Source organism: Falco peregrinus, chromosome 1 (assembly GCF_023634155.1).
Source record: "Falco peregrinus isolate bFalPer1 chromosome 1, bFalPer1.pri, whole genome shotgun sequence".
Lineage (NCBI taxonomy): Eukaryota > Metazoa > Chordata > Aves > Falconiformes > Falconidae > Falco > Falco peregrinus.
In genome coordinates this window covers 29,735,997-29,755,942 of record NC_073721.1, presented here as the reverse complement: position 1 = coordinate 29,755,942, position 19,946 = coordinate 29,735,997, and the positions used below count along the sequence as shown (strand labels likewise).

Genomic DNA, 19,946 nt, shown 5'->3' with positions numbered 1-19,946 from the left:
CGTCGGCCACCACCCCGCTCCCGCCCCTCTCGCGGGTACCCCCGGCCGGGGGGGCCTGTTGCACGGAGCCGGTCAGTCCCGGGGCAGCGGGGGGCAGCCGGCAGCGGGGCGTTGGTGCAGACCGCCCTGCCCGTCGGGGCTGCGTGCGCCCGTGAGTTGCGACCGTTCTCTTCCCTCTCCTGAACGCTTTTTCTCCGGGCAGCCTGCGGCTACAAGTTGGCGAGCGGGGGGTTTGCGGGCCGCTCCAAATACTTGTTTTTGGTAGAAAACAACGGGCCCCGGAAGATGTCGTTGACAGAGCGCGGAGCCGGCCGCGCTCCCCACCCGGCCCTGCTGCGCTCCCCCGGCCCCGCCGCCCCTTCCCCACCGTATTAACTCGTAGCCCCTCGGTCGTTTGTAACCATAAAGGGGAGAAATATTGTTGCGGGCGAAGTTCGTGCGATGCTGTGGCTCCCGCTGCGCCGGGCACTTTATACTCATTAAGTGCAGCGGCGCTAAGTCATTACTGTAATACGGTGTTATGCTGAATACAAGGGGCCACGTTTCCAAAGCCATAAATTACAACTGTCAGTGCGTATTCGAGGGATCAACAGAGCTGGGAGTAATTATTTACAGCGTGCTTTATAGAGCAATTAAAAATTCCCCAAATGGTGTTAATTGCTTTTAATGCGCAGGAAGCGCAGCTCGCCCTTCCCGCGGACGCGGGGCCGGGTAAGAGCCGCCGCCGCCGGGGCGGGGAGCTCCGGAGACCGGCCCTACCGGGTGGGATCTGCGGGAAACGAGATTTGGCGTTGGGAAGCCCGCACCGCCGCCGGAGGCCGGCTGGTGGGTGCGGGGGTCGCCCTGCTTCGCTACCGGTGCCTGTGGCGACACATGCGACATTGGTCAGTGGGAGCGGCAGCGCTGAGGCAGAGCCCCGACGGCAGCGGGGACCACGTCTCCCCGGCCCGGGGAGCGGCGGGGCTGCCCGGCGGGGCTGCCCGGCCAGCTCCCGTGCGCAGCCCGGGCCCCGCCGGCCCCGCATGGGCACCGGCTCCGCCGCCGTAATTGATTTCACAGGGGTCGGGAGGGGAGAGAAAGAGCTGCCGGAGGCGGTGGACGTGCGCAAGGGGGAGTAATCACCGGGGGCTGGGGGAGCCCCCACCCCAGCGAATTGAACGAATTAAGAAGTGAGGAAGGGAAGGAGTCAGGGTGCACCCTTCTGCTGATGGGGTAAGCGCGTGCTTGTCACCTTGCACCTGCTTGCAGCAGAGTTGCTCACTCTCCTGCTAGGAAAATGGAAGGATTTCACAGGTTCCAGAAAGCACTTCTAGAAGTGCGGGTTTCGGCTTGAGCCCAGTGTGTTTTGCTGGGACCTTGGCAAGGTCCCAGACATGCCACTTTTGTCCCTGGTCCCTGCAGGAGGGCTTGAATTTCGTAGCAGGGTCTCAGCCAGCAGCTGCGAGGCAGGGAGGCAGCTTGCGCTGCTGAGCTCCTGGGAGCCCTGAGCTGCAGAGGAGCTCAGTGGCTAAAGGGAGCCCTGGAAAGCCAGCAGGGCAGAAGAAAAGGGGAGCAGAGTGTGGAGGTCAGGCCCTGGCTGGGCTGCCCCTCTCCACTAGCAGGAGGCAGATGCACACGATCAATGAGAGAACCTGAGAAAGGATCCCTGGGCCTTTAGGAGGAGGGAGAGGGGAGCCTTACACGGCACGGGAAGGGCCCTTGTTTCCATTGCCATCTCCCAGCACAGATACACCAAGCCCTCAGCTGGGGCAGGATTGAACCACCATTTTGGAAATCACCCTGTCCCAGCAGCTGCTCGGGGCCAGTGAGGAAGGGTAAAAGTTTCGAGGTTGGCAAGAGTAAGTAAGTGGCTGTGGGTGCTTGAAGGGGGTGAGATGTTCTGGAAAAGTAGGGATGAAGTGCATTGGGCTCCTCAACGTACTGATTTTGCAGCAACTTAGTGCATGTGTCAGCCCCTGCACTGGAGGCTTTCTTCCAGCTCTGAAGAGGGCTGATCCAGCTTGTTGATTTTTCTTGCAGAATAGGATTTTGCTGGCCAGAAACAATCCCCCACCGCCCTAAACAGCTCTTTGGGCAAACATCAAAGAATGCCTGTCTTCCCAGGCTCTGCTTAGAGTATGATCTCTGAATTTTTTGTTTGCAGGGCCTGGCATCCAGAGATCTAGAAAAGATGGACAAATCCAGCCCTTGGCAGGTGAGAGAATGCTGTCTGGGGCTCTGTCTTCAAACATCAGCCAGACAGAGCTGCCTGGACTGGGGTGCCTCTGCCGCCCACCCCAGGGATCCATTTGTGGGATCACTGGATGCACCTCAGAAGTGTGCTGACCCTTGTAAACTGTCCTGTTGGGATGTGAACACATGAAAGCACCAAGACTGGCCCTGACATATCCTGGTGTGTGTGTTTTCAGCACTGCATACCCTAAAGTCCTCTTTGGCCCCAGAATTGGGGAGTTGGATGCAAAGGCTATAAATTAATTGCCAGCTTTCATGAGACAGGGTATTTCCAGAACCTCGTGATCTAGAGCCTTGCTCATGCCTTAGCCCTGGAAAGACCAAGGGGAAACTGAGGCCAGGAGCAATATGAACTGAAGCATCTGAAGTTTAGATGTGCAGTGCCCAGACTTCCAATGCCAGAAGCTGTGTGGCTTTCTCAAGGCTGTAGGCGAGGTCTGTGGCTTGTGCAGGGATTAAATCCTGGACCAGTGCATCAAGCTAAACCTCATTGATAATTCCCATTGACTTCCAGAAGTCTTGAATGCCAGTTGGGACCTAGCCCTGCCTGCCTTTCTCCTTAGTCCTTACTGGGCGCTGAGCAGAGGACATCCCAGCTTACTTGTAGTTTGTCTCCTGGCAGGTTTTACTGCCCAAAAGCCCCTACTTTGGGCTCAGCAGCTGGGGGCTGTGACCCTCATTAGCTGGCCTGGCTCACTGGTGGTGACCTTGTGTTTTCTTGGGGCCAGTCCCTCTGGGGCCCTCAGCATCTGCTCAGCCTGGGGGATCTCAGGCACAGGGAAGGCTGGAGGCTTTACTCAGCATCGACTGGGGCCTTTGGGATGCGCAAACAGCATCAGACTGCTGTGTTCTTTACTGGAGAGAGGGCACCTCCTGGGTCTTGGCAGCCAAGCTGGGTCCCTTTGGATGTCAGGGCTTACTCGCAGGGGACTCTTTGGCACTGTTAGGGGCTGGCATGGCACTTAGGGACATGGTTTAGCAGTGGACTTGGCGGTGCTAGGTTAACGGTTGGGCTCAATGGTCTTAAAGGTCTTTTGCAACCTAAACGACTCGACTCTTAATTCTGTGATTCACTGTGGAGACAACCTGAGATGCTCTGGGCTGGTTAGCAGGCGCTGTTCCATGTCCCCTGTGTGGGAAGGGGTTGGAAAGGAAGCCGAGGCTGGTCCTGGAGAAGGGCAAAGGCAGCTGCAGCCCTGGGGGATGAGAAGGCCCCCTGCCCGAGGGCAGCCTCCTGGCCCCGGCCCTCCCTCCCTCCCTCCCTCCCCTCCCAGCTCCTCCTAACCACAAGGACTTTGGTTGATGGAGCTGGCGCCAGCGAGTTCCCTGAAGAGTTCAGAAGTCAAGAACTGAGGCAGGTATGGGGAGGGGGGGGAAACCCGACCCCGGCGGGCAGGCAGGGCTGGGCCGTGGAGGGGGAGCAGGCTGGCCAGGCACTGGGCACCGGGTGGGCATGGAGCCGAGGGGTGGTGTGAGCTGCTGCCACCACTTGTGCCTCCCCAGCTTCCCCAGCATGGGGCTGTGGTGGTGGGTGTGGTGACAGTGGTGGGTCTTGGAGTGTCACAGCAGGGTTGTGGCTGGGGTGAGGGTGGCAAGAACTCACAAGCACTGGTGTGTCAGCGTGTGTGGGTCTTGGTGTGTCTGAATGCAGAGGTACAGGGGTGCCTTAATGCCTGTCGTAGGGGCGAATGTGCTGTGTGAAGGTGTGCAGTTGTGAAGGTGTGAGCAAGAACATGTGTGTGAATTTGTGTGGGTGCAGGGAAGGCTGTGAGGGTCTGTGAGAATGAGGGAGCATGTGAGTAAATGTGCACAAATGTAAGTGCGTGTGCAAGCAGATGTGTGGGACTGTGTGGGTGCCTGTCAGCTCTTGAGGGTGTTGGTGAGTGTGTGTGCATCTTTGTGAGGGTGAGGCCGTGTGAGCAGGTGTGTGTGAGGATGTAGATAGGATGATAGCTGTGGCTGTGAGGTGTACCTGAGCACACAGGCAGGACTGGCTATGCCGGTGCATTTGTATTGCATAGGGGATGCCCCAGAGTGGGCTGTCTTGCGGGACCCCCATGGTCCCCCCCGTGGGCACTAAACCACTGGCACACTGAAGACATAGAGGGGGGTGTTTGGCCTAGCCAGGGAGGAGGGGGCCTGTCGGGCCGGCCCCAGCCCGGAGTGAGGAGGATGGAGCGGGCTGCCCGGTGCTGGCAGAGCACAAACCAGCTGGGAAACCCTCAACGCCGGTGCCGGGAGCATGAAGCCACGGTGGCAGAGCCAGTCGGAAGCAGTGAGGGGGCAGGAGCCGGCCATGCCCCGGCTGCACCGGCGGCTTTGCCCCCCGCCCGGCTGCACGGAGCCGCAGCACCGACGGGCCAGGGCCAAAACAAGTTTTGCATCGGATTACGGCAGCGACTTGCAATTTTTTAAATGATTATTTATTTCTTTATAACGAAAACATTGATATCCCCGCAGGCAGTCGCGGGCGGGGGTGGGGGCGCGGGCGCCAGCAGCCGGTGCCCGTTCAGCCCTCGCCCCGCCGCGGTGCGCGCCGCTGCCCCGGGGGGAACAGCTGGGGCCGGGCCTCGTCCAGCGGGAAGGAGCCCCGGTTCTCCGGGGGGGAGGTGTGCCCCAGGCACTCGTCGCTTCCTCCCATGATAACCCCTCCACGGCCCTCCTGACCGAGCGGTGCTAACTTTTGAAATGGAGAACACCCCCCCGGGAAAGGGGGCACGGCTGGTCTAGGACCTCTCCAGGAGGCGATCCCACGGGACCATCTGATCAATGGCCCAGGGCCCGACCTCCCCACCGGGACTGGCAGCCAGAACCCCCCCTGCCCAGCAGCCCAAGGCCACAAACTCCGGGACAAAACGTCCCCCTCCATTGCCGGGTACCTGCTGCTCCTTCACCCGCCCCAGAGCGCGGCGCGCACCCAGCGCTGCCTTTATAAGGCCGAGCCGGGTGGTGATTTCTTTTTTTGGGTGGGGGGGGTGGCGAGGGGGAGCTGGGGAAGAAAAAACTCCTTTTTTCGTGTGCTCTTCTCTGCTGTCATTCACTCGGCTCCTTTCAGCATCCAGCCAATGGAGAGTGAGGGCCTGGGAGCAGCAGGCCTTGGGTAGCGTGATTGATGGGCAAGCGGGGCGGCGGGGCGCTCGCACTCGCACTCCGCCGCGCTCCGCGCCGCTCCGCGGGGCTCTCGGCTCCCACCGCCCGCGGCGGCAAGGGGTCCCCGGGGCACCTGTGTGTGTGTGTGTATGTGTCTGTGTGTGTGTCTCGGGTGAGTGGCTCCTGCCTTGGGGCCGTTGTGTCTCGGTGGCGTGGGAGCGCTGGGTCTCACCGGAGCGGGACCAGCGTGCGCGGGTCTTGCGGCTGTGCTGCTGGAGGCTCTTGGGTGCGGTGGGTGTGCGTGGCGCGGCTGTCCCCGCTGTGCAGCTCCTGTGCCTCGGCCGGGCACGGCTGGGGTGCGCTGGGCTGCGGGGTGGCTCAGCTCCTGTGCCAGGGCTGTGCATGGCTCTGGTGTTGGGTCCTGGGGCTGAGCGCGTAGCTGCCGCGTCCCGGCTGTGCGCGGCTCTGCTGGCGTGTCCCGGGCTGCGCGGCTGCCGTGCCATGGGACTCAGCGCGTAGCCGGCGCGTCCCGGCTGTGCGCGGCCCCGTTGCGTGCCGCTGCCGTGCTGCGGGGCGGTGCGGGGCTCTGCTGCCCTGCCCGGAGAGCGGGTCCGGCCCCGGTGCCCCGGGGCGTTGTGCGCGGCTCCCCTGCCGGGGCCGGGCGGCGGCTCCCTGGCGGCGGCATGGAGCACCTCGGTGCTCACCACCTGCACCAAGGCCAAGCCGAGCCCATCAGCTTCGGCATCGACCAGATCCTCAACACGTCGGAGCCGGGCAGCTGCATGGTGTCGCACCCGCGGCTGCAGGACTCGGCGGATTACGGGCTGGGCTGCATCGTGGGCAGCGCCTACAATACGGTCACGGGTGGCTACGGGGCGAGCGGCGGCGCGGCCGGCGCCTACACCGGCACCTCCTGCAGCATGGGCGGCCTGCCCGGCTCCTACAACGTGAACATGGCGGTGAGCATGAACGGCAACACCTTGAGCTCGGCCGGGGGGGTGATCCGCGTCCCGGCCCATCGCCCGGTGGCCGGCGGCGTGCACCAGCCCCTCTCCGCCGCCGTGCCGGCGGTGAACGGCATGAACAGTCTCACGGGGCTCACCTTTCCCTGGATGGAGAGCAACAGGCGGTACACAAAAGACAGATTCACAGGTGAGTCGGGCCACCGGGACCCCCCTTCCCTCCCTTCTCCTGCTGCCCCGCTCCATTCCCCGCCGCTCGGCCTTGGCGCGGCAGCCGGCGCCCGCCGGGGAAAGCAGGATCCGGCCTCGGGTGGAGAAAGCGGCCCGGATCGCCCTGGGAAGTCGATCTTGGAGGAGGCCAGAAGCAAGAAGGGGTGGAAAATCAGGCGCATTCAGTCCCCCCTAAGTCTATTGGTTTGGGGGTTTTTTTGTTTTGGTTTCCGGGGGCTTTCTTGTTGTTGGTTTGGCTTTTTGGGGGGGGTTTGTGGGTTTTTCTTGTAGTGGTGTTTTCTTTTTTTTCTTCCCCCCCACCCCGGGATCAGGCTTGGGAAAGGCGGGCAGGCAGGAAGCGGGATGGCAAACTCCACACACCTCCCGCAAGCCCTGGGCTCCGCTGCCCGCTCCCCGCCGCTGGATCCAGCAGCCGGGGAAAGTTTCCTTCCGAACAGCGGGTTATTTCGGGGGCACAGCCCGGACCGGCGGGAGGGGAGCCCGGCGGCCTCGGCCCGAGCTCGCCCGGGAAGGCCGGCCCGTTGCTGGCCGCTTTCCCGTGCGCACCGTAACCGGAATGGTTTTCCCCGGCTGCGGGTTTCGTTTCAGCCTTCCCCCCCCCAAAAAGGGACATTTTGCAGCCCCCAGCAGAGCCGGGCTCGGGCTGGAGCTTCTTCCTGGACCCGCCGCCGTTTCCAGGTGTATCTGGGCTCGTCTTTCGGCGCTAACAAAGCAAAAACTCGAACAACGAAAATAAAAACAGTAACAAGAAAAGCAACGAAATGGAGACGGGGAAAAAAATCAGCCCCGCTCCAGCAGCGCCCGCACCAGCTCCTCTTCCCGGGGGCAGAAGCCGAGGCCCGATTTTTGGAAGTTCACGTTTAATTTGGACCCGGTGGCGCTGGGCTCGGGCACGGCGGCGGGCGGGCAAACGGGCCGTTCTCCTGGCAGGCACCGGGCTGAGTTTCACTTACCCCTTTCCTGGCCTGGCCAGGAGTTTTCCCCAATTACTTTTTCATGGGTAGGGGAAAGAAAACCCCAAAATATTAAAAAAACCCCAAACACACAACGAATCGCAGCTCCTGTTTCCAGCCCGGGAAGTTATTTCCCGCCTACGAAACGCCGGGGCCGAGGACAGCGGGGTTACCGCCGCGCCCGAACGAAATTAAACGGAGTCCCGGCGCCAGGACCGGCTGCAGCTGCTGGCCCCGCCGCCGGGCACCTCGCCGGGCCAGTGGCCGCCTTCCCCGCTGCCAAAGGCGAGCGGGGCCGGCGTGGGGCTGCAGCGCCCGGGGAAGGAGCCGCCGCCGCCGCGTTTTTGCAGCCCGTGCGCGGGTGCCGGCGGGGAAGCGGCGGCTTGGCCGCGGGGGGGTCCCCAAGCCCATCGCCCGGGAGCCGGAGCCCCTCTGCTGATGTGTTGCTGCTTGCTTCTTTGCCTCTCATCCCCCCTCCTCCCGTGTCCCCCCCAGTGGCCCTCTCACCCTTCACTGTAACACGCCGTATAGGTCACCCCTACCAGAACCGCACGCCCCCCAAGAAGAAGAAGCCGCGCACCTCCTTCACCCGACTGCAGATCTGCGAGCTGGAGAAGCGCTTCCACCGGCAGAAGTACCTGGCCTCGGCTGAGCGCGCTGCCCTGGCCAAGGCCCTCAAGATGACGGACGCCCAGGTGAAGACCTGGTTCCAGAACCGGCGCACCAAATGGAGGTGAGGGACTGGGGGGCTCGGCGGACCCGGGGGGCAGGTGCTGGGGCAGCAGGCCTGGCAGCCACCGGCTCTGCCAGGGGCATTGGTGGCTGCGTGTGGGGGTGTGTGCCCTGTGAGTGCACATATGGGTGAGCCACACGTGTGTGTGAATGTGAATGTGTGTGTACACATGCGTGCAAATGCGTGTGTGCACACAGAGCAGTGTGTGTGCGTGCAGTGGCTGTGGATACAAATATGCGTGTGGTGTGTGTAGGCCGTGTGTGCACATGCCCGTGCGTGTGCATGCATGCGGTCTGTATGAGTGTGCGTACACCTGCATATGCCTGTGCAAGCAGGGCATGCATGTGTAACTCTGCACAGTGTGTGTGAATGCCTTTGTGTGAAGGCCATGTGCGCAGGGGGGTGTATGCGTGGGTGCTTGTGCCTGAGTGTGCATGGGGGTGTGCATGCAAACTGCGACAGCTGCATACGGATGTGTGTGCACTGTGCGTGCAGCAGTGTGCATTCCATGTGTATGCGGGGTGAGCGCATCGGGTCTGCGTGCAAGCAGGTGTGCATGAATGCGTGTGTGCATACACATGTGCACTGTGGTCTGTGTGTGCTGTGTGCGCGGGGCTGATGTGTGGTGTGTGCAGTCGTTGTCACTGGTGGGTGCAACAGCTCCAGCGCCTCATTCCCCGGCGGCAGCGTGCGGGAGCCCCCGGCCCGGCCCGTCGGGGCCTCCGGGGCGGCTGCGGGCCCCAGGGGGGCTGGCGCTCGGGGTGCGGAGGGTGGCGGCCGGGGGGCAGCGGGACCCTCCGGCGCCGGGCGGCGTGGGAGTGCGACTGGGGCCGGATCCCGCGCCCGGGCTGCCGGGATGTCGGGCTCCGCGTAACGCCAAGATTTCCACCCCCGCGGGCCTTCGGCACCGCTTTGCCAAAGTGCCGGCTTTGTGTTCTCCTGCCGGGCGTGTCGGTAGAGCCGGGCAGGAGAGGAAGAGGAGGCCGGGCTCACACGGAGCCTGGCAGGCTCCGACACCGTGACCCTGCCCTTCCCAGGCTGCAGCTTGCCGGGGTGTCCCCGGGGGAGGCTCCCCGGTCCAGGGAACATCCCCTGCCCTGCCCCGGGCTGGGGGCAGGCGCCCTTCGAGGGGCCGGGGGGGAGCTGGGCAAGGGGCAGCTCCGCTGGCAGGTCAGGGGAAAGGGTGCACAGGCAGGCAGGAGCTTCAAGGCAAGGGGACACGGGCTTCCCCAGAGTCTTCCCGAGGGTGAATGGGACAGTGGTTGCCTGGAGATGCTGGGGTTGGGTAAGAAATGGGGGACAAGGAACTTGAAACCAAGGGTGTGGGTCAATCGCCACCCTCAGCATGCCCTTCCCTAAAAAGCCCATGGTAGAGCAGCTCCCCAAGCGCCAGGAAGTCTCTAGCTGGATTGATCTCTGTTGGCCAGGAGCAGAGTCCTGCAGGAGGAACAGTCCTGCCCTGGCCTGCACAACGGGGTCAGCTATGTCTTCTAACCTGGTTTCCTAAGGAAGTGAGGCAAATCCATCTGTCAGTACTCCTTGCGTCTGTTGGCTAAGTTCAACCCCCTTTGGCAGAGGATACAAACCTATTCATATGTTTCGTAAAAAATAGCTGGGTAAAGAGAAACAAAATCCTGATTCTGCCGAAGGGAAAGGCTGCAGCCTGACCTCAGTCGTAGTATTAGGCATGGGAGAATCCCCACTGGCTTGAGCCGGAGAGACAAACTTGTAAGCTCGGCTTGTTTGCATCCCTGCCTGCTGGGTGTTGCGATGGAGAGGTGGGTGCCCCTGGCTGACAGCACGCCCAGCTCACCGCCCTGGGCCCCTGCACAGGCTGGTGGGCTCTGAGCACCCTGGAGCACTGGGTGCTGGAAGGAGCTGCTTGCAGGCACAGTCTGAACTAGGCAGCAGGGAGTATCTGAGAGAAGGAGTGTTGCTTTAAGCCCTCTGATGGATTTAACTGCTTAAATAAATGCAGGCTAGCACGGGGACAGTCTTGCCTCTGCCCCTTGCCTGAGTGTTGCTGCTGGAGTGAGGTGGCTGTATGATCCCCTCCCCAAATCTGGGCTCTTGCTTGGGACATGGGCATCAAGGTTCAGTTCCTTCCAGGCAGATTTGAACCTGCAAATCCCAGCCAGGCATGAATGCATGAAGGTGCCAGCTGGCTGGAGCAGGAAGATATTTGGGAGCCGGGTGATCACAGCCATTGCGCTCCTGACTGCCCTGGATGTGGGGCTCCCTCCCTCCTCCTGGAGCATCTCTTCATTGTGCAGGGAGTCATTAAATATTCATCGAGGCAGAGAGGGAGCCGCTCCCGGCTGCGTGGGGAGGGCGGGTGCTGCTCCGACACCCCTCTTCCCGGGATGTCTGACGTGAAGTGTTGACACAGTGATTAGAGCAGGGACTGAGCCCCGAGCTACCTGCCCAGGACAGGCGGGAACCCTGGCTGCACGCCTGGAGGGTCGGGTGCCCTGGAGGCCCATCACCCATCCAGCCCTCGGGTGCCCTGGAGGCCCATCACCCATCCAGCCCTTGTCCGCTTCCCGGTGGGGAGCCAGGGTCCCTCTGCCCTGGGCTCTGAGATGTCATCGTGGAGCTTGGAGCTGCCACTTCCAATCCCCACAGCCCAAGAAGATGAGACATCCCACACCCCCAAGTTGCTACATTAAAAAGCTGCTGTTTCCCCTGTCACTGATCCACTGAAGCTGCTGGGGGAGTGTCAGCCGGGCCTGGGGGTGTAAGGGAGGGAGGGTGTGCTTTGGCAGTCATCCTGGAACTGGCACTGTGAGCTGCTCCCAGGTTTTCCCAGCAGAGTCACTGGAGGTGCCAGGTGATGTTCACCAGTAAAAGCAGAGGTGACTGCAGGCTGCAGCCTCTAGACTGACCCACCATCCAAGCAAGGTGTGTGTGGGATTTTTATTGTGGATTTATATTCAGGCCATTTCTACCTATCCCATCCCCTCCTCCCAGGCAGCCCAGAGCTGAGACCCTACCAGCGCTGGAAAGGGTGCCTGCAGGCTCCCTAGTCCCCCCCCCTTGGCAGGATCAGCTCTGCTAGTGCCATTCCAGACAAGTGTATGTCCAACCTGTTCTTCAAAATATCCTCCTTCACCCTGCCCGGACGGTTTATTCTGAGCTTTGATTCTTCTCACTGCTAAAAATGTGGTTTTAGTGTTTAGCTGATGTTTTGCTGATTTTTGTCCCGCCTGCCATGGGTATGTTGTTGCCTTCATGCAGCCTCTTGGCAGCTGACTGCCACAGCCCAGCAGAGGAGATGGCAGACCTGGGTGCTGGGAAGGGGGTGCCCAGGATGTTGTTGCCCACCTCCCAGCCACGTGGCACTGCCAGTCAGTGAAGTCTCACCTCGCTCCTGCCCTGTGTTCCTCGCTGGGACATTGTGCACTTGGCTCTAGCTGCTGGTCACAGAGCACGTTTGCAGGGGATTGCACCTTTTGCAGCCCTGTTGTGTGCCTCTTTGGGTGTTTTGGCTCTGCTTAGATTTTCCCCACAGACTGCTCCTGGCTCTCCTTGATCGGAGCAATTTTTGCTGGGGCCAGTAAGATAGACAGCCTCAGTATATGGGATTTATTGGCACTTTGTGCAGGGGATGTGGAACCACATTGTGGCTAGCACCCTCTCCTACACTGCCCCAGCCCTGAGCACCCAGCACAACCTATTCTCTCCAGAGATACCCCTCCTTTGCCCCCCCCCAGCCCCCCTAACCGCTCCCTCTCTCCTAGGAGGCAGACAGCAGAGGAGCGGGAGGCTGAGCGGCAGCAAGCGAACCGCATCCTCATGCAGCTGCAGCAGGAGGCCTTCCAAAAAACCATCAACCAGCCCATCCAAGCCGACCCCATCTGTGTCCACAACTCCTCTCTCTTCGCCCTCCAGAACCTCCAGCCTTGGTCTGACGACTCCACCAAGATCACCAGTGTCACCACCGTCGCCTCTGCTTGTGAATAAGGCTGGCACCCGCCGGCGGCACGTGCACCTTCTGCCGGTGGGGCTGTCCCCGGGGGGCCACGAGACATCCCTGTTTCTCCCCGGGGAAGGCTGGCACCCAATGGTCCTCCAGCCGCATGTGCATCCCACACGTCCAGCTGGGGAAACCCTCCACGAGGACTGAATGGAAGGGAAACCACCCCAAAAACTCTCCCTGCCTGTGGGGTTGCTGGAGCAGCGGTGGTGTCTCGCCTCCCCCCAACCCTTTTGTTCTCTTGAAAGTCTCCAGCGCCGACCATGAAGTTGCTGACGTGCTGCCAGACAAAAGCCCAGCCCTGACAGACACGGCTGCCAGCGTTTGCCCAGCTCAGGGAGAGAAAACTTCCTTTGGATTATGCTGGCAGCAGTGCAAAGCCTGGGGTTACCCTTATATATCCGTATATGTATATATATAAAGCGTTTATATATATATATATATATATATATATGTATACTTTGGATTGATGGCTTGAAACAAAAGGAGGAGGCTCCCTGGAAATCACATCCCTGCTGTGAGCCTCCTTGGGTTGTCCGCGCAGGAGACATTCGGGGATGCAACAAATGGAGGAAACAGCAGCAATTTCTGCTTGCGCCAGATGGGAACCCTTCAGATCTCACCTCGCCGTCTCTCCTCCCCTTTTTCATTAATTTTTTCTTGCAAGGGGGAATAAGAGAAGGATCTGACAGACTCCTGAGGATGGTAAATATGATATCTCAATTGTATGAAGAGCCCAAACTGTCCCCGGCTGCCACAGACTCCGTGCCCATCAGCGTGTATTTTAATAATGAGAAGACCTTGGTGGCAGTTTGTGGGGGTAATGCAGTTTCTTTCCATGGATTATTTCCATATCATTTGCAAAATATTGTCCAATGTTTTATTTTACCTGTTTCCCTTTAGAAGGCAGTTCCTGACAGCAAAAAATCAATTTCACTCTCAACCGTTTAACTTAGTTGATTCTTCAATTGTACCAAGGGAATGAGACACAATTAAACAAAGCACTTCTTATAGCAAATGCCAGGAATATATAGATATATATATACAGTATATATTTTTCAGTTACTTATAATCTAAAACAGCACTGCCAATTTAAAGCAGCAAGTACAAACAAGCAATCAGAAAACCTATTTTCAGTGAGATTTTTAAAGGCATTCGTTCATTTGGTTTTTTTAAGTTATGCACTTATAAGGCGTTTTATGTGTATTCATTTTATAAAGTGCTTGTGTAATTTATGTGGAAACGAAAAGGAAAATAAAAAGAAAAAAAATCTCCAGGGTACTGAATAAATCATTTAAAGCCTTGCTCTTCCCTGTCTATTAGTTCCCCGAGAGGAGACTATATCACAACTACTTCTGAAGCCTCTGCTATTTTTTTAAAGTGAAAATAGATTTAGCATTTCCATTTGACTTGCTCAGGTTCACTTGGCTTTGGAAGCTCCAGGGGTAATGTTCTGTATTTTAATACCTGATCCTGTAAACATTTTTAGGGTTCAACCCAGCAGTGCATTTATCACCTGCTTTAATTGAAGCCCTTCTGGGGGGCTCACTGAGGGTAGGAGGAATTGCACAGGGGCTCAGCCTTAAGCTCATGTTAAATAATTTCTTGAATAAGAGATTGGAGCAGGGTCTCGTCTGGGCTGAGGGGGGATGTCTAGAGATATTAATGTCTGAAAGTTTGTATGGAAAGGGGAATCTGAATATAAAAAAATAAGCAAGAGTACATTTTAGAGATAACCTTGCAGGGAATTATTCTAGGCACCATGTTTTTCGTTCGCGCTCAGCCTTACTTGAGGACATTGTCCCCGGCTAGGCAAGCCTTTCTCAGAGGAAAATCAAACTGGTGGGAAAACTCCTGTTGGTTTCCTAGGGGGACACTCCCAGGCTTATGGTCAGGGAAGCTGGGCTGACTTCAGCCTGGCATTTCCTTCCAGCACTGGGGATTACTGGGTAAAGGATGTTGGAGGAGAGGGCTGAAGAGGGTGGCCAGCCACAAGCCCCTGACAGGGACCCCCTGAGGGGGTCCAGGCTGCCTGTGGGATGTGTGAGACAATATTCCTCGAGCCTTTGATACCTGGCGGTTGATAGCGCTCCTGGAAGACAGGTTCTCTGGGTAGAGCATGCTGGGGAGCTTGTTAAGGGAGCGTATGAATAGGTTGCTTTATCCAAAATCGATTACTGCAGGATGGTTGTGCACACACCATGGTTGTGCACACCTCTATCACCCGCATCGCTGCCAGGGATCAAAAGCTATTACTGCAGGACTGGGCTGAATATTTATGTTGCTGCAAGATTTTCCCATCCTGCAGTCCAACGCATAAGTGAACACAGAGAAATATTTGCAGCGATAGAGACAAGAAATGGAAAAAGAAAAAAAAAAAAAAAGATAAAACACAGGAAAAGAAGTAAACACGGAGAACATGCACTTTTGGAGACATCTTTAAAAGACACTTGATTACCCCTCAAAAACTGCTAAAATAAAACACCTTGTATTTTTTTCCAAGATACATTTCACATGTCTTGTGTTTGAATTGTTTTGTACTACGGTCAGTTTTTTAGGTGATGGTTAAGCTAATTACTTAATATGTGCCCAACTTTGGCTACAAAGATAATGCTGGGGTTAGGGCTTCCTCCTTCAGGAGGTATTGCTGTGTACAAATCTTTAATGGTTTACAGTTTGTTGCAGTGTATATTTTTGTTTTCAAGGTTTCTGCGTAGGAAAAAGCACCAACCACAAAATAATAATAAAAAAGGATGATAGAGCTCACTGCTGATATTAAAAGTGTTTTCTGTTTTATTATTATGACACATCAATATTGTAAAATTTAATTCCAAGACAGCTATTTTATAATATCCACATTATTCAGTTCATACTCCAAAATGTTCCCTGGTGAAGTTGAATGTATGATAATGCACATTCGAGGGTATGTGTTTAGATACAATATTTAGCTACACCTTGTTCTTGAAACTGTTGGCTTCCTCCTTTTCTTATCAATCTTTCCTGTTAAAAAAAAAAAAAGGCAGAAAGAAAAAAAAAAGAAAAATTGATATAAACAACAATATAATAACAATGTAACATTGGAACCAGAAAAATACTCTTCTGGTCTTTTTTGTCCCTGGAAAGATTTGCTTCTAGAAGGGGTTTACCTTAAAATATTTCTCTTGGATTCATTTTAAAAATTGGCTTAGTGGCAGGAGATGTTCTTGATATCTGCATATGTGCTTCCAGTTATTAATATGATGATCTGTATCTGGACAATAAAAGTTGCCTGAAATATGATGGAATTAAATCAGTAAGCAATGACATGAAATGATGACACATAACGATATGTTTTGTAGACTGACATCACCTCAGCCGTATCCTGGGGCCATCCATACCACGTTGAAGGCTGATTTAATTTTTTGTATTATACCTATTTGGGAACAGGAATAAAATTGCATTAAGATGCCTTGAAAGTCATTTGCCCCCTTCCCTCTATCTCAAATTGTAGCAAATCCCAAATGTGAAATGTGACTTAGGAAGAAATGTTTTCCCACTGTTCGCCTGTATTTAGGAAATATAGACCAAAGTAAAATGAACATGGGCTGGCACGGGAAAGCGGGCACGAAGGGCACACGGGCATCGCCAGAGCGTGCCGTGGGCTTGCACACTTCTATTGCCACCAGGGATCAAGAGCTATCGATCATGTTGGGTTGGCTATGGATGTGCTGAGAATTTGAGGGCAAAATCTGGGGGGGAGAAAAAGCACCATCTCTGCATAAGCAAGCGGAGTATTGAACATCTGTGTGGAGCTGGAAGAGACGAAGCCCAGCTGGACAGGCTGCGGTTGTCTGGGTTTGGTCCCAGCTCAGCAAACTATGTGGGCAGGAGGAACCAGAGGTCTGGCCCCCATTTAGCCAATTAGTTAAGCACGTGACTCATCCAAACGAAGATCAGTTGGTTTATCTCTGCAGAGGGATGGGCCCACAGAAAGACTGAAGGGTCTTTGCTGGAGCCTCCTGCCTGTTTCCTGGGCACAGGCCAGTCCATTTGGCCCCTTGCAGTACTTGCATGCCCCAATTTCTGGTAAGTACTTGTAAAGATCCCATGCAGCTTTTCTTGGGCTGTGTTATCTCATCTACAGGGCATTCGTTGTGTGCTTAATTCCATTTTTCCTGCAGCAGCATTTGCGAGAGTCACCTGTATGCAGCACTTGCTGGAGGAAGACCTAGGTGAGCATATGTGTCGTTGAATATGGTTTGTATAATTGATAATAAAAGGAGGCTACGACCCCACTAACACCCATATACAGGATCATTTTCCTTACCTCACCAAGGCTGTAGATCAGTATTTTTGGATGTGCTCCTAAGTAACCAACGCATCAAAAATGAAGCTTAAACCTGGGGCTGCTGCCTCAGCATGGCGCCAGCGGGAGCCCAGCGCCGCGGAGGGCAGCCCCCTCCTCACTGCCGTGGGCGAGATGGGGTACAAAACACAAGCCCATTTACTGAAAAAACTGGAAATGGCTTTGCTGAAAACTGTTTTGGTTACAGGAAAAAGCCAGCCCTGTCTGGGCTTCTGGGACAGCTGGAACTTTTTGAATTAATCTTTTTTTTTTTTTCTCCCTGCCAGAAGCAGACTGGCTGAGTGACACTGATTTCTTTGTGCAACAGTGAGCTTTGACGGCCGCTTACTTGAAAAACATTTGTGAAATAAGATTTGGAATTATCAAAATATCCTGGGTGGAAAGTTTCTAAATGAAAAGGTCTTAATTTGTGAAGAAAAACTAGATTTAAATTTTTTAAAAAAAAAAAAATATTAAGGGAAGAAGAAAAGTATGCAAAGCTATACATTATCACAAGCTTCTGCTGCAGTCAAACCAAATTGTCTCTGGTTTTGTATATCTTTTATTTCTGAAGCTAGCCAGGACTTTGATATTTATTTTTTTTAAATTATTGTTATCGTTATTTTTGCCTTCGTTACAGTAGGAAATTTGCCTGGTGTGTCAGTGCTTGTCCAAGATTAGGACAGAGGTTCTTTGCCCCTATTCCCTTCCACCAAATAGAAAGAAACTCCTTGTTGTTTTGGTAGTTGAAAATAGATTCTATACGCTTATTCAAATCAAACTTAAAAGTGTACTGAAAGAGATTTTTTTTTTTCTGAAGGCAATGAAAAAATCTTGATTTTCCAAGTCTAGAAATTAATTTCTGGCTTCCTTTTTTGGTTTTTTTTGCAGCTAGCTGTGGTAAGCACAGGGCTGACTCTGGCAGCTTTTAGCTGTGTAACTCCAAATTACACGCCAGCCTCCAGCACGCCGAAGCTGTGCGGATCCCCTTTGCAGAGAGCTGCAAACCCCTGCCTTGCGCTTCCTTGGGGCTGGAAATTCAGCACTTACCTTCAGCTCAGCTGCCTTTTGCCTTGCTGCTTCTGAAGCAAAAATAAAATGAGCAGAAATAGATGGGGAGTCCCCGCTCCAGTTTTTAAGGAGGAAGGAGCCAGGCTTGAGAGAACTCGTTTTGTCGTTGCCTGCAAAGAATGTAAACCCGCTGGTCTGAGAGCTGCGGTTAACTGTCTGTCTTTCCTAGACTGCAGCCGCCTAAAAATAACAAAGCAGCGATTAAAAAATATCAATCAATACATACTGTTTTTAACTACAGTTGGGAAGGAGTACAAAGATGGGGATAGATGAAAACATGGAGAAAAGCTCTGTTTTCCAGGGGCTTTCCTGTCTCAGCAAGAGGAATTTTTTGGAAAGTTGCTTTGTTTTGCTATTGATACCTGCTGTTGCTGATGCCTGGCTTTTGGGCACGTCAGGTCTGGTGAGACTCTTCCTCTCTGGGCTTTCATCTAGAAAGCACTTGGTTTGCAATGCTGGTGGTCGGTGGGAGTAAGACCAAACCTAGGCTATCTGGTTTATTGGCCCTAAATGTGCTGAGAGGCAGGGCTTGACCCCAAGATCTCCCCATGGAAAGTGGCAAAGGGGAAAAAGGAGGCAGAGGTGGGGGGAAGAAAAAGGGGAGGAGGCTTGCTCGGGGGCATCATGAGCAAGCGAGCACAAGTGCATTGAGTTGTGGCCAGGCCTCTGCACAGCTCTCGATCTCCAGGGGTAAAAGCCTCCACAGCTGATCTGGCTGTTTTCACAGGAGAGCCCTGAGAGCCTGGGGGAGAAGAGAGGGTCCTCTGAGGCCAGGCTGGAGGACAAGAGGACAAATGCCAGCAGGTCCCTGGGAGCCATGATGTACCAGAAGAATGCTGTTTTGAAAACTGCAGAGAAAAGGCACCAAGTCTCTGCAGACCTGTGGGGTATGGGGGTGAGCAATGAGGGGCAGCTGGGATTTGGGGTCCTGGTCCAGTGGGAGCCTGGGCTGGGCAGAGGAGGGCTGCCCCCCAGCAGGGTCTATACCTGGCTTGTCTGGCCCTGCTGCAGGTGGCACGTGCTGGAGGGGCTCACAGGGTCTGGAGATGTCACATCATGAGAATGCTGCTGAAATGCATGTCCCGGCTACTGCATCCCCTGGTGACACAGGCGTGGAGCATGGCAGTAGCTGCTGGGCCGTACCCAGGGCACTGCCCTCCTTCCAGGATTAAGCTCCGGGAAGTTTTATACGCATTTGCAACACTGTTGGGTTTCTGCCACTGCCAGGCTGTGCTCTCCTGCCATTGGAGGGACCCCACAACCACAGAGGTGTGTTCTGGGCATCCCGCCTACCGACACGGCCACTCGCAGAGGCAAGTGAGGGATCTGTGGAGACGGCACTCCCCACTGCCCCCCGTCCTCACGGAAATGCTTGGAGAGATCTGGCTTTCATTTCAGGATGGAGTGAAACAAATGTTGAAACCTTATCAGTTGTTATGACAGGTTTGAAACCTGCCTTGGCCGTGGCTCATACCACTGTGTCCAGAGGCAGAAGGTAGGATGCAGAGTGGAGTGTCCTCTCCAGGGAGCGAGGCAAGAGGAATCTATCGGTGGACCCACAACATTTCTCATGCAGTCTCCCTCCAGGCCTGGTCCTTTGAGGATCTGGGGGTACATACAGCCTTGAGCAGAGCTGTACCACATACCATGGGCAGAAGCAGGACTTGTAGCAGTTGGGTGAGGGAGCGCAGAGCCTGCACTGGGACCCCAGGGTGCACGTGTGTGTGCCAGCCCCTGAGGAAACACACGGCAGCTGTGGCAGGGAGAGCCCAGGGCCAGGCAGACACACCTGTAAGGTCATACGGCAGAAAGGGTTTCCTGAGAGAGCTTGTGGCTGCAGGTGCTGCCAAGGGAGGTGAGCAGTGAGGGACGGTGTCCTGTTGCTGAACATCTCCTGCATTTTGGGAGCCTGTTTCTCACCCCTGCCAACAAGTGGGATCACAGGAGTTAGGTCCTGACTCCAGTCCTTCCCAGAGGAAACTGTGGCTGATGGCTCAGCCCAAACTGGCCTTGGTGGGATGAGGGGTGAAGACCTCCCATACAAGAGATGGTGTAGTGGGGACGGGTGAGTATTCCCTAGCAGGGCTACAGGTGCTGCCTTGCATGGCTCTGACCCCACCGTCCTTCTTTCCTTCCTCATGCAGCCTCCCTTCCCATTTCAGTCTCAGCACACATCCTCCCTTGTTTGCCTTTAAGTGCCTAGGGATGTTTTCTGGATGGGAGCCAGGGGACCTCAGGCCTCTCTGCAGTGGGTGGAGAGAGGGGCACTTGGCTGTCTGGTTTCCCCCAAAAGATGGTGTCTAGGGCAACGTAACCCCTCACCCAAGTGCCTTGAGACAAACAGGGGCCAAAGCTATGGGTACCCCCAGCACAT

At 55.7% G+C, this 19,946-nt stretch overlaps 1 protein-coding gene and 2 long non-coding RNA genes across 6 annotated transcripts; 2 read left to right on the top strand and 1 right to left on the bottom strand.

Moving 5' to 3' along the window:
• The first annotated feature begins 5,247 nt into the window (after positions 1-5,247).
• On the top strand, positions 5,248-13,449 carry TLX1 (T cell leukemia homeobox 1). Of its 2 annotated transcripts, none has more exons than XM_055820285.1 (3): positions 5,248-6,474; positions 7,964-8,201; positions 11,942-13,449. In XM_055820285.1, the coding sequence occupies exons 1-3, from the start codon at positions 6,006-6,008 to the stop codon at positions 12,162-12,164; spliced, it is 930 nt and encodes a 309-aa protein (XP_055676260.1). In that variant the 5' UTR covers positions 5,248-6,005; the 3' UTR covers positions 12,165-13,449. The 2 variants fall into 2 exon arrangements, with proteins under 2 accessions (XP_055676260.1, XP_005239021.1); XM_005238964.2 differs by having other exon boundaries at positions 5,251-6,474; positions 8,000-8,201.
• LOC129785804 (uncharacterized) lies at positions 13,373-18,307 on the bottom strand. 3 transcript variants are annotated; one of them, XR_008750053.1, is made up of 3 exons: positions 17,552-18,307; positions 15,324-15,589; positions 13,373-15,177 (listed from the first exon to the last, which is right to left on the bottom strand). It is a non-coding gene; the product is annotated as an uncharacterized LOC129785804 (long non-coding RNA). The 3 variants fall into 3 exon arrangements; XR_008750052.1 differs by having other exon boundaries at positions 15,324-15,445; XR_008750054.1 differs by lacking the exon at positions 17,552-18,307 and adding an exon at positions 16,484-17,401.
• LOC129785806 (uncharacterized) lies at positions 15,602-18,708 on the top strand. Its single transcript, XR_008750055.1, has 4 exons — positions 15,602-16,242; positions 16,338-16,388; positions 18,300-18,459; positions 18,584-18,708. It is a non-coding gene; the product is annotated as an uncharacterized LOC129785806 (long non-coding RNA).
• Positions 18,709-19,946: the final 1,238 nt, after the last annotated feature.